This window comes from Colletotrichum paranaense (assembly GCF_030867605.1).
Source record: "Colletotrichum paranaense strain IMI 384185 chromosome Unknown Scaffold_5.1, whole genome shotgun sequence".
Classification (NCBI taxonomy): Eukaryota; Fungi; Ascomycota; class Sordariomycetes; order Glomerellales; family Glomerellaceae; genus Colletotrichum; species Colletotrichum paranaense.
Window position 1 is genome coordinate 2,662,155 of NW_026848963.1, and position 11,682 is coordinate 2,673,836.

At 53.4% G+C, this 11,682-nt stretch overlaps 5 protein-coding genes across 5 annotated transcripts; 3 read left to right on the forward strand and 2 right to left on the reverse strand.

Annotated features, from left to right (window-relative positions):
- Positions 1-537: 537 nt before the first annotated feature.
- Positions 538-2,976, reverse strand: CPAR01_07288 (prenylcysteine oxidase; the record flags this gene model as incomplete). The annotated part of the gene is made up of 4 exons (XM_060491558.1): positions 538-1,566; positions 1,621-2,141; positions 2,240-2,377; positions 2,970-2,976. 4 exons carry the CDS (start codon positions 2,974-2,976, stop codon positions 538-540), a joined length of 1,695 nt encoding a protein of 564 aa, XP_060350432.1.
- Positions 2,977-3,221: 245 nt separating this feature from the next.
- Positions 3,222-5,219, forward strand: CPAR01_07289 (T-complex protein 1; the record flags this gene model as incomplete). The annotated part of the gene is made up of 6 exons (XM_060491559.1): positions 3,222-3,362; positions 3,416-3,510; positions 3,560-3,581; positions 3,639-3,875; positions 3,929-4,928; positions 4,981-5,219. Coding segments are annotated over 6 exons (1,734 nt in total), but the record flags the coding sequence as incomplete, so codon positions are not given.
- A 324-nt stretch (positions 5,220-5,543) lies between these two features.
- CPAR01_07290 (ribosomal small subunit biogenesis protein) lies at positions 5,544-6,883 on the forward strand (the record flags this gene model as incomplete). Its single annotated transcript, XM_060491560.1, has 2 exons — positions 5,544-5,660; positions 5,747-6,883. The coding sequence occupies 2 exons, from the start codon at positions 5,544-5,546 to the stop codon at positions 6,881-6,883; spliced, it is 1,254 nt and encodes a 417-aa protein (XP_060350434.1).
- A 349-nt stretch (positions 6,884-7,232) lies between these two features.
- Positions 7,233-8,355, reverse strand: CPAR01_07291 (eukaryotic translation initiation factor 3 subunit K; the record flags this gene model as incomplete). The annotated part of the gene is made up of 2 exons (XM_060491561.1): positions 7,233-7,767; positions 8,066-8,355. Coding segments are annotated over 2 exons (825 nt in total), but the record flags the coding sequence as incomplete, so codon positions are not given.
- Positions 8,356-8,806: 451 nt separating this feature from the next.
- CPAR01_07292 (DNA ligase I) lies at positions 8,807-11,479 on the forward strand (the record flags this gene model as incomplete). The annotated part of the gene is made up of 2 exons (XM_060491562.1): positions 8,807-9,835; positions 9,887-11,479. The coding sequence occupies 2 exons, from the start codon at positions 8,807-8,809 to the stop codon at positions 11,477-11,479; spliced, it is 2,622 nt and encodes an 873-aa protein (XP_060350436.1).
- Positions 11,480-11,682: the final 203 nt, after the last annotated feature.

Consider the following 11,682-nt stretch of genomic DNA (forward strand, 5'->3'; position numbering starts at 1 on the left):
GACACCCTGACTTGTGGCAGTAATCCTTGCGCCTCAACAAACGACAAGAAGGCTATACATAAGTTGTGGGCACATCTAACATGTGTCACCGGCTTACACGTATGTAGACGCCGGCATCCGGAAGGTGATGGGTGACAAGGATCGTTTGGTGAAATCCCATCCTCAATTTGTGATTGAAGTAGAAATCAGTATTCTGCGCTCGGAATACAATTATTCCAGACATATCAGGTGTCCTCAGAAACAATCTGCTGCCTTAGGAGTTGAGTAGTACTCCAAAAGACATGGGGCTTTGGCCACTGAGGAAACCCCGAACCATTTACGAGGCAGCTAGCTCAGTGAGTGACGTTTCGAAAATCTTTCTCTTGAAGAAAGTCGAATAAGGGAACACAATCTGGTGCAGAATGCCCAACAACAACTATCATTATATACAGTTCTTTGAGATTACTACGTCCTACGCATGTTTCAATAGTGAGTAGAGCCCGGCACTGAAAGATATCAAACGAACAGAAGGAAACAATACTCTTCAACCCAGAGTAATCACAGCTCCTCAGCCACGGGCGCCTCCTTCTCAATTTGGCCCAGTACCTCCTGCGCACCATCGACCTCGATCTTCTCCTCGAGTGTCTCCTTGGCCTCTGAGAAATCGTCGGCAATCAACTTTGCAATGTTCATCCCCATCAAGGCGCTGGTCTCCATACACGAGATGAAGCTTTCGACGCCCGAAAGATAATAAAGTCCGTCCCTCAGGATGGGGTCTTGGAAAGTGACACGCGGATATTCAATGGGGTACGAGTTGAACACATGCGGGTAATACCAAGAGATGGGTTCAACAGTGCGCTGGCCAGCTTCCTCTGACTTTTTGCCCGCAACAATGGACGCCGGCACTTCAACGCCAAGCAGCTTTGACAGGAACTCTGCCGTCACCTTCTTAGGAGAGAAGATCTTGTAGAGAAACTCGTCCTTGAGAGTGTCGGGGTTTGTAACGGTTCTGAGGGTGCTGACAGAGTAGAAGCCAGCCTTGCCAGCACCTTCAGAGCCAGCCTTTGCCTCGTCATCAGGGCCGAGCGTTGTCAAGACTGAGTCGGGTGCCTTGGAACCAGGCTCGAGACCAAAGTACTCTGGGGAGAGGTGGAACGGTGAGGCGAAAAGGGTAACGTGAAGCTTGGTGTAAGGAACCTCATCAATCTTGTGCTGGAAAAGATCCTCTGCGACACTGATATCTCCATACTGCCAAGGAGTCGCAATGACGACGTTGTCGAAAGCAATCGGGTACTGGTTCGACTCTGCCTCGGCTTCAGCATGAGCGTCTTTGGTTGAAAGTAGATACTTGGAGCTAGAAGGGCCAGACTTCACGGCGATTGATGTCACCGAAGTGTTGCGATGCAATGTTGCGTTACTCCTTTGAAGCATTGTCTGGAAAACCTGCCAGTTGCCTCCAATGACTTGCCGAGCGCCTTCAGGGGCAAGAGAGACCATGGTCTCAAGGCCATGGATATACTTCAGGTTTGACGCATAGTTGACTCTGGTGGCTGCCTGGATGATATCGTGGGAGAAAAGCTCACTGATCTATCACAAATCGATTAGTATACGAAACATCAGGCAGGATCATGTTGGGCTTACATCGTTGTTGGCGAGAAACTGCTCCCCGGTAACGGAAGTTGCCTTCAAAAGATCCAGCTCGAAGACTCTTTGCGTGAGCGATCGGAAAGGAAAGTGAGGTTTCTCATAGAGCTGCAAAAAGGTCGCAACGGTCGACTGCACGAGCTTCTGCGCCTTGTACGGGGCGGTGCCGTACTTCCAGAAGAGCTTGGCCAAGTTCCACCAGTTCCAAGAACTATCATCTTGGGAAAAGACAAATTTCTCACCGTCCCAAATGCCCAGGAAGCCATCACTGCCAGACTCTGGCTCTTTCAGGGGAAGACCAAAGTTGATACTGGCATTATAGATGATGTGATTGGCCTCGATGAAGATGGAAGCGCCCAGCTCAACTGGTTCGAGCGGGTTGCCGTAAGCGTCGACGGTCAACGTCCGGCCTCCTACTCGATGGGTCTTTTCAAACACAGTTATGTTGACGGGAAGACCTTCGGCTTCGGCGAACTTTTGGAGGTAGTAGGCCGCGGAGGAACCACCGGCACCCGCTCCTACATATCGTGTAAGTACAGGGTTGAACGGCGACGCGCTAAGGTCATGGACAAATCGTCGGAGCTTCAAAGGTTTTCATGAAGCAGCGTTCACGTACCAATGATGGCCACTTGCTTCACGCCATTCTCGGTGACAACCTGCTCAAGCTCAGTCGCAGGAACGGATTGTGTCAAGCTGAGCGCGGACAGCACAGCTGAGAGCTTGGACCCCCACATGATGTCGCGTAGATTGAAGACTACAAAAGGCGAATCACAGAACTAGATGAAGACGATGAAAGAAGGGAGAGATAGGAATGACTGGTCAGGAACAGCTGTGTCAGCGATACGTTTGAGTACGCTTGGAAGATGAACAGGATGAAAGGAGAGCATGAAATAGATTCGTCATTTGAGAGATGTCTCCGGCGTGTCTCCGGGAGGTCCCCAAATGAATTAAACTCAGGGTGAGTAAACAAACCGCTGCTTTACTTTGGTAGCTCTGGAATTTAGTGCAGTTGAAGCTCACCTTTGGTACGACCAACGGAGATGATGCAGCAAGAAACTGAACGGGAGGCGGTAAATGGATCGTCTATAATACTCTCCTTTATTCTATACATGAGGTTATTCAGTAAGAGACGGTCTAAGTATGAATTCTGGATCTTGGTAGATAGGCCACTTGGCCTTCGCAACCAAAGAAAAGATGTCACCGGCACAAGCTTGAGGTAAAGCAGCGGTGTATTCTTGGGGTGAAAGTTTCATTGCAGTGGTCCTCTAGGGGACCCCTAAGTCCCCACGTCCCGGTCTCCCGTTCTCAGCTTGCATTCGCCCCATCAGGAGGCTCTAACGACGCACGGTTCATAGAACGGCGGGATTGCTGACAGATGCGGCAGCCATTCACACCTCACTAGGTACATATTCCCCTGAGCATGCAGCTATGCTTATAGAGAGAATTAGTCAAGAATGGACCACTGCAGGTGCCAGGCACCCACCACCACCAAGCTGGCAATTAGGTAGTGAGCCAGCACCTTCTACCAGCGTCTGACCGCCTGCCACCTCGAGGCAGAAAAAAAGTCACCAGCAGAGTCCCGCATCTGAAGCTCCCGGGGCCAGGTCAATCTCGAGAACACTCCACGTCAGGTCGCTAATCCAATAACTTTACCGACTGATACCCCCTCACGAACCCCTCGACGACCTCAAGCCAACATGTCTGCGGCGCAACTGCTCAACCCAAAGGCCGAATCGAGGGTGCGCGACCCTTGTCCTGACGATATTTGTTTGTATGCTAACGGCTAGTGCAGCGGCGGGGTGAAGCCCTGAAGGTCAACATCAGCGCTGGTGAAGGCCTCCAGGATGTCCTCAAGTCCAACCTCGGCCCTTTGGGCACTATCAAGATGTTAGTCTGTCGCTGTTTATGTCTTCAAATTAGATGCTAACATTAATAGGCTTGTCGATGGCTCCGGTCAAGTGCGAATAACTACCCCTCTTCCCCTGAATCCCCACCGCTAATGCGCCGCCGAATAGATCAAGTTGACAAAAGATGGAAACGTCCTCCTCCGCGAGATGCAAATTCAAAATCCTACCGCAGTCATGATTGCTAGAGCTGCGACGGCACAAGATGATATCTGCGGAGACGGCACGACATCAGCTGTCCTGTTGATCGGAGAGCTCCTCAAGCAGGCGGATCGTTATATCTCAGAAGGACTGCATCCTAGAATTATTACGGATGGTTTCGAGATCGCCAAGAACGAGGCGTTGAAGGTGGGCATCTATCGAACACGGATACTTGGATAGTGGTGCTGACGGGCGAATAGTTCCTTGACGGCTTCAAGCTCGAGAAGGAGGTCGACCGCGAGTTGCTTCTCTCCGTGGCCCGCACGTCGCTTTCCACGAAGCTCAACTCCAACCTTGCGGCCAAGCTCACCCCCGATATCGTCGATGCTGTTCTCGCCATCTACCAGGCACCTGCCAAGCCGGATCTGCACATGGTCGAGATCATGAAGATGCAGCACCGGACCGCCTCCGACACCCAGTTGATCAAGGGTCTTGCCCTCGACCACGGCGCCCGCCACCCCGATATGCCCAAGCGCCTTGAGAACGCCTACATCCTGACGATGAACGTCAGCTTGGAGTACGAGAAGTCTGAGATCAACTCTGGATTCTTCTACTCTAGCGCAGAGCAGAGAGACAAGCTGGTGGAGAGCGAGCGTCGTTTCGTTGATGCTAAGTTGAAGAAGATTGTCGAGCTGAAGAAGGAGGTTTGCGGAAATGACCCCACCAAGAACTTCGTCATCATCAACCAGAAGGGCATTGACCCTCTTTCTCTCGACGTACTGGCCAAGAACGGCATTCTCGCCCTCCGCCGTGCCAAGAGAAGAAACATGGAGAGACTGCAGCTCATCTGTGGTGGTGTTGCACAGAACAGTGTTGACGACCTGTCACCCGAGTCTCTGGGATGGGCTGGTCTTGTCTACGAGCAAACTCTGGGTGAGGAGAAGTACACCTTCATCGAGGAGGTTAAGGAGCCCAAGTCTGTCACCCTGTTGATCAAGGGACCCAATGCACACACCATTACTCAGGTTACGGACGCTGTCCGTGACGGTCTGCGCAGTGTCTACAACATGATTGTAGACAAGAGCGTTGTCCCGGGTGCTGGTGCTTTCCAGGTTGCCTGCGCAGCACACCTCAAGAGCGACGCCTTCTCCAAGACGGTGAAGGGCAAGGCCAAGTGGGGTGTCGAGGCCTTCGCTGATGCTCTGCTGATTATTCCCAAGACTCTCGCTGCCAACGCCGGTCTTGACATCCAGGATGCTCGTAAGTGCACAGTACGCTTGCCTTTTGAAGCAGATTCACTAACATGTCACAGTTGCTGCTATGCAGGATGAGCACGCGGATGGCAACATCGTTGGCTTGGACCTGGCAACGGGCGAGCCGATGGACGCAGAGCTCGAGGGTATCTTCGACTCCTTCAGAGTACTCAGAAACTGCATCGCCTCAAGTTCGAGCATTGCATCCAACCTGCTTCTGTGCGACGAACTCTTGAAGGCGAGACAGATGGGCAGAGCGGGAGGCCCTGGCCCTGGTATGGACGGCCCTGAGGAGTAAAGAGTTTGATGGATTCCAATATTAAAAGTGTTGGTACGGTAGACAAAAGGCGTTGATCTTAGATCTGTCAAAGCTGAGAGCCGGAATGATATCCAACCATGAAGACAATTCCTGCATTCCATTTCGTGAAGTGTGTTTGTTCAAAGTGGTTGGGGCATGTCAGTCAGGGGCAGCCTTCATCGTTTGCTACCCCTCGTTGGAGGAGGGCAGGTGAGGAGCGATAAGATAAGCCCCGCATCGAAATATTTCGAGAGCCAAAAAATCTTGACCCCACGTACCCAGCCCAACCCGTCAATCTGGCAGCCCATACCGATTTACACAACCATGGCAGATTACGACAGTGATTCCTCCGAGCAGGAGTTCACTGAGACCAACGTGTTGCTCGGTTACGCCAGCAAAGACGCCGACGATGACACCATCAGTCGTCTTGGTGGTCAACCAGTAAGTTCTCCTTTGCCGCCGCGCATCGACAAACAGAGATGACAGCCCCCCCAAATTGACTGACACATGGTTGTTTTCACTTGTAGGAATGGTTGAACCCCGAACAACCAGCCTCAGCAGCCCTGGCGCGCTGTCAAGTGTGCAACGAGATCATGGTCCAGCTTCTCCAACTCAACGGCGAGCTCCCCGAAAAGTTCCCCGGCCACGAGCGCCGCCTTTACGTCTTCGCCTGCCGCAAATCCACCTGCCGGCGCAAGCAGGGCAGCATCCGCGCTGTGAGAGGTGTCAAGGTATCCAAGGAAGCGCAAGCAGCGGCAGCAAAGAAGGCGGAAGTGAAGCCTCAGAAGAAAGTGGAGGAGAAGGAAGAGCCCAAGAAAGACGTCAGCTCGGGACTGGGAACCGCGCTCTTTGGCGGCGGTTCCGGTGCAGCGAACCCATTCGGAGGCAACGCGAACCCGTTCAGCACGGGCGCCTCTTCAAGCAGCAGCCCCTTTGGCACCGCCGCCCCGTCGAACCCGTTTTCTAACCCCGCCGCCGCCGACGAGCCCACGCAGAAGAAGGAGGAGGCCAAGGACCCGGCCGAGTCCCTCCCCAAAACCTTTGCCGAGACGCTGAACCTCAACAACCCGCAAACGCCTTCCGGACCGCCCCCGCCGCCAGAGCCGTGGCCCGCGGCCGACGCCCTGCCTAAGCCGTACCCGATTTCCTACCTCGCGGACGCCGAGTTCGAGACGCTCGATCCGGAACCTATGCCCGTGCCGCAGAACGCGCGAATGGAGGTGGACACCGAGGGTGGTAGCGGCGCTGGTGGGGGAGGCGACATGAAGGACGTGTTCGAGTCGTCCATGGACGCGGCGTTTCAAAAGTTTGCGGACCGCATGGAGCAGAACCCGGAACAGTGTATCCGCTACGAGTTCAACGGTACGCCGCTGCTGTACTCCAAGGCGGACGCCGTGGGCGCGAAGCTGGGCGCTGCTGCCGGCAGTGGTGGAATGACGCGGTGCGGAAACTGTGGTGCCAGGCGCGTGTTTGAGGTGCAGATGACGCCGCATGCCATCACCGAGCTCGAGGCGGAGGAGCTGTCGCTTGAGGGTATGGACTGGGGTACCATCATTGTCGGCGTTTGCGAGGCGGATTGTCAGCAGCGCGGTGTCGAGGTTGGTGAGGCAGGGTATCTTGAGGAATGGTGTGGTGTTCAGTGGGAGGAGCTTTCAAAGCGATGAGAAAATTATGTGCTACACGACGATGATAAAAAAGGGGGCAGGCAGGGACAAAGATTTTGCAGCACATCAATATAATGAGAAGAAGAAAAAAGAAGCGTTTTACACGACATTTCAAACATTGTGGCATGTCTCATATTCAGGGATATACTCTATGGCCCCCGATTCCAAAGTCAAAAGTGAACGCCGGTAATTTTTGCCGCCATGCTCTCTTCCAGCCCTAACTCCATGTACGGAGCTATTAGCAGCCAAGGGTTGTGATATCAACCCTTGCGTCCCCTTCTTCTGTTCATCCTCACACCGAAACCCAAGTCTGCGATTTCTCTTCTTATTTTTCAAAGAAGTACTTCTTTTACGCAGTCTCCTCCCATGATCTGCGAAGAATCCTCGAGAACATGTCGACGTTGACGTCCTCCCTGATCTCAGACTTCTTGGCCTCGTTCTCGGCGTTCTTGGGGATGGTAACGACGCCATTGTCGCCAACGGTCCAGCCGGCAACCTCGGTGACGAACTTTGCGGTGGCGTCGCCGTCGAGGCCGAGCCACGACTCGAGCTGGGACAGGCTGACCTCGCGGAAGGCCTGGGCGATCGAGTTGGCAATGTTGCTGCGGATGAGGTCCTCGAAGCCTGAGATGTCGGCAATGAGGTCGGCGCAGAGGTCGTCGCCGTCAATGGTGTTCCAGAAGCGGGCGTACTGGGAGCCCTCGAGCTGGCTGTTGAGGGTGCGCAGCTTGGCGACGGCCTCATGGAGCTCGCCCTGGGCGATGGTGGAGGGGTTGATGAGGTGCAGGGCGAGGGTGAACTGCGGCGAGGGGAACTGGGTCATGGCCTTGACGAGGATGTTGGTGACGACCTCATCCTTGAGACGGTCGGGGTTGAGCTGGTACCTGGAAGGAGAGAGAAGACAAAGTGGTCAGCTGTCGAGTTGCATGATGATGTAGGCTCGTATCCAAATTGTGTCTCAATATTGAGTTCCGGTATCGTTCAGTTAACACCATGTGCTGACTTCAGTTGCGACTGAGGGGTTCATGACGGAACAACCAGTGCATGTCAGGTAATAGGAAACGTTTACACGATCATCATATAAACCGGCGCAAGACCAAGCAAAGGGGTCTGATGCCACCGACGTGTACAAAAAAGACGCGTGGTGGTGGTCGAGTAGGCATATTGGAGATTGCGACTCACAGCTTCAGGAGTGTCCGGTTCGCATTGCAGTCGCAGTACTTCTGCTCGCACTGCTCCTGCAGGTAGGACTCGAGGTTGACGACAGCCTCAGGATTGTACCGCTCGAGGCCATTGATGATGTTGACAATGTAGTCGGGCCGCTCGGGCGGATCTTCGCCGTTCAACATGATTGCTGGTTTTATGTGCGGCGTGGGGGGGTGTGAGAGGGTGGTTTTCGAGGTTCGGCGGCTTAGGAGAGGTATCGTGGAGGGGAAGGAAGAAATCGGTGCCGCTGGTGGGGCTTGGGCCGCCCTGGCGAAAGATTTCCAAAAGTTCGAGTGTGTTGTTGTGTGGAAGTCGCTTGGGTCGTCAAATGAGGTTTAGCGCCGGAGCAAGGGGAAAGGTGTGGCCGTTTCTCCTCCGCAGGTAGACCAGGACACCTTACCTAAGACGATGAATCCAAGGGTTCTGCTGACTAAGGGAGCAAGCTACAGGGGTGGCTGGGAAGGTGCACGTACCCTCTTGTTCGGTTCGCAGGCAGCGGCGTCATTGACTGAGACTGTTACAGGGTTGAGCTAAGGTACCTCAGCGGACAGCTCAGTGATGAACTAACAACATTGAGCAGATGGAAAGAGACAGAAGTAAAATTCCACTGGGCAGTTCGTGATGATAGCACGAAGTTTCATTTGCATCCGTTCCCACTAGAATCATCATCCGAAGCTTTCCACGCACTAAGTCCCTGCATTGAACATCATCATCACCATGCCCAGCCCAAGTAAGAAGAGGAAACTGAACGATCAGTCGTCAACCGGAGTACCTTCGAGAGGTTTGGAATACTTCTTCTCTAAGCAGAAGCAGAACGGCACGTCGTCACTGAAACCCACAACGGAACTTGCTCCTGAAGCCATATCGAATGGCACGGGATCCGCCGACCAGCAGCCGGAGTTGACGGATGAGGAGCTTGCCAGGAAGCTGCAAGCGGAATGGGATGCCGAGGTGCAGAATGAAAGAGCAGAATCTACGCCATGTCCTGAGCCAGCAAAGGACCCAAGTTTACGGTTGAATGAGACTAATGGAGAGGAACCTATCGAGGCAAAGTCTGGACTGAAAGGGTCGCCGACATCCTCGGTTCTGCCAATTGTTACGCCAAACACGAAGACGCTGTCACTATCTTCCGTGGCAAATGCTGAAGACACGGTTTCAGCAACCATTCCTCTGGACCAAAGCCCACTGATATTTGATCCTTCAGAATATGTCCCTCAGCTGAAGGGATCATGGGCAGCTGAGGGAGGGCACGCTTCATACGCATTCCTCACCCGATGCTTCATCTTGGTATCCGCTACACAAAGTCGGATTAAGATTGTGGATACTCTAGTCAATTGTATCAGAGTACTGATTGAAGCTGACCCGGAGAGCCTACTGCCCGCGGTCTGGCTTGCAACAAATTCCATCTCGCCCCCTTACATCTCCTTAGAGCTCGGTTTGGGAGGGTCAGCGATTTCCAAGGCACTAAAGCAGGTATGTGGATTAGACGGTCGCTCCCTAAAGACACTTTACGACAAGCACGGTGATGCCGGGGACGTTGCATTCGAGGCCAAGAAGAAGCAAAGCTTTACTCTGCGGAAACCGAAGCCCTTGACCATCAAGGCTGTCTACCAATCACTAGTCAAAATTGCCAATAGCCAAGGTAACGGAAGCGGCGAAGCAAAGCAGAGAATTGTCGATCGACTTCTACAAGATGCCCGCGGTGGTGAAGAGAGCAGGTTCATTGTACGAACATTGTGTCAACATGTAGGTTTTGATTTTATAACAGCCTTTTTATCAAATGTCTAACGTCGGTAGCTACGTATTGGTGCTGTCAAAACCACCATGTTGATTGCTCTTTCAAGAGCCTTCCTCCTTTCCAGACCTCCGGGAGCTGAGTTCCCACTACGATCAGTCAAGGACCTCCAAAAACTCAAGAAGGAAGAGCTCGCTGAAGTATGGAGCAGGCCAGAGGAAATACTGAAGGCCTGCTTCGCGCGGCGCCCCAACTACAACGATCTTGTACCCGTCTTATTGGAAATTGGCGTCTGCGACGAGCTGTTACTTCGTTGTGATTTAACGCTGCATATACCACTCCGGCCCATGTTGGGAAGCATCACAAGAGACCTTTCCGAGATGCTCACGAAACTCCAGGGCAGAGACTTTGCTTGCGAGTTCAAGTATGACGGCCAAAGAGCTCAGATTCACTGCGATGAAAGCGGCAAAATTTCCATCTTCTCAAGACACCTCGAGCTGATGACGGACAAGTACCCCGACTTAGTCGCATTGATGCCCAAGGTTCGCGGCGAAGGCGTCAACAGCTTTATTATGGAAGGCGAAGTGGTGGCCGTGGACAGCGAGACGGGAGATTTGAAGAACTTCCAGACGCTGAGCAATCGCGCGCGGAAGGATGTCGCTATCGGCAGCGTGCAAGTCAACGTTTGCATGTTCGCATTTGACCTCATGTTTCTCAACGGACAACCCCTACTGAACCGGCCCTTTCGAGAAAGAAGGGAGCTCCTGCGATCGATGTTTATCGAAGTTCCCCGCCAATTCACCTGGGTGAAGAGCCTGGATGCTACATCGCAAGACTCGGATGCCGTATTGGAGTTTTTTAAAGCGGCAACCGATATCAAGTGTGAAGGCATTATGGTCAAAATCTTGGACAACTTGATAGATGTCCCCTATCAAGGTGACGGCGCAGTAGAGGCTGATGGCGAGGTTGCCGAGGAACCCAGAACGCCTTCAAAGTCAAAATCACGAAGCAAAGGCACCAAGGACGAGGAGGGCGCTCCGAAGAAAAAGGGCAGACGCAAGCCTCTCTTGGCCACATACGAGCCCGATAAGCGACTAGACTCGTGGCTAAAGGTCAAGAAGGACTACAACTCAAGCTTTGAGACGTTGGACATGATTCCGGTAGCCGCCTGGCACGGACAAGGCCGGAAGTCCAAATGGTGGTCGCCAATCCTCATGGCCGTCCGCAACGAGGACAGCGGCGCCCTCGAGGTCGTGTGCAAGTGCATGTCGGGCTTTACAGACGCCTTCTATAAGGCGAACAGGGCGCACTACGACGACGGCGAGCTAAGCGAGAGGCAGAACACGCGCACCCAGAAGCCCGCGTTTGTCGAGTACTCTGGTCCCGAGCCTGACGTGTGGTTCGAGCCTCAGGAGGTGTGGGAGATGGCGTTTGCGGACATCACTCTGAGTCCGACGTACACGGCCGCCATTGGGCTCGTCAGCGACGAGCGAGGGTTGAGCCTGCGATTCCCTCGATTTTTGAAGAAGCGCGAGGATAAGAGCATGGACGAGGCGAGTACGAATGAGTTTCTTGCTGGTTTGTGGAGGAAGCAGGAGGCGAAGGCGCCGACGAAGGAAGGGCAGGGCGATGTTTTGGACGAATTTGAAGAGTAATACTGGATAATCAGTCGAGGTGTTGATCTGTAAGCTTGCGTTGATGTTATGACAGAGTTAAGGACATCATTGTGCTTCAGTGGCCACGGGATCGGCAGGAATGGACGATATGGAGGGGTCCTCGGAGCCGATGTCTTCTCCTGGTGACGTTCGGAGATAACTCCAGCAGCTTGCCTCTTTGCCTTTCTGGCTGCTTGGCACTG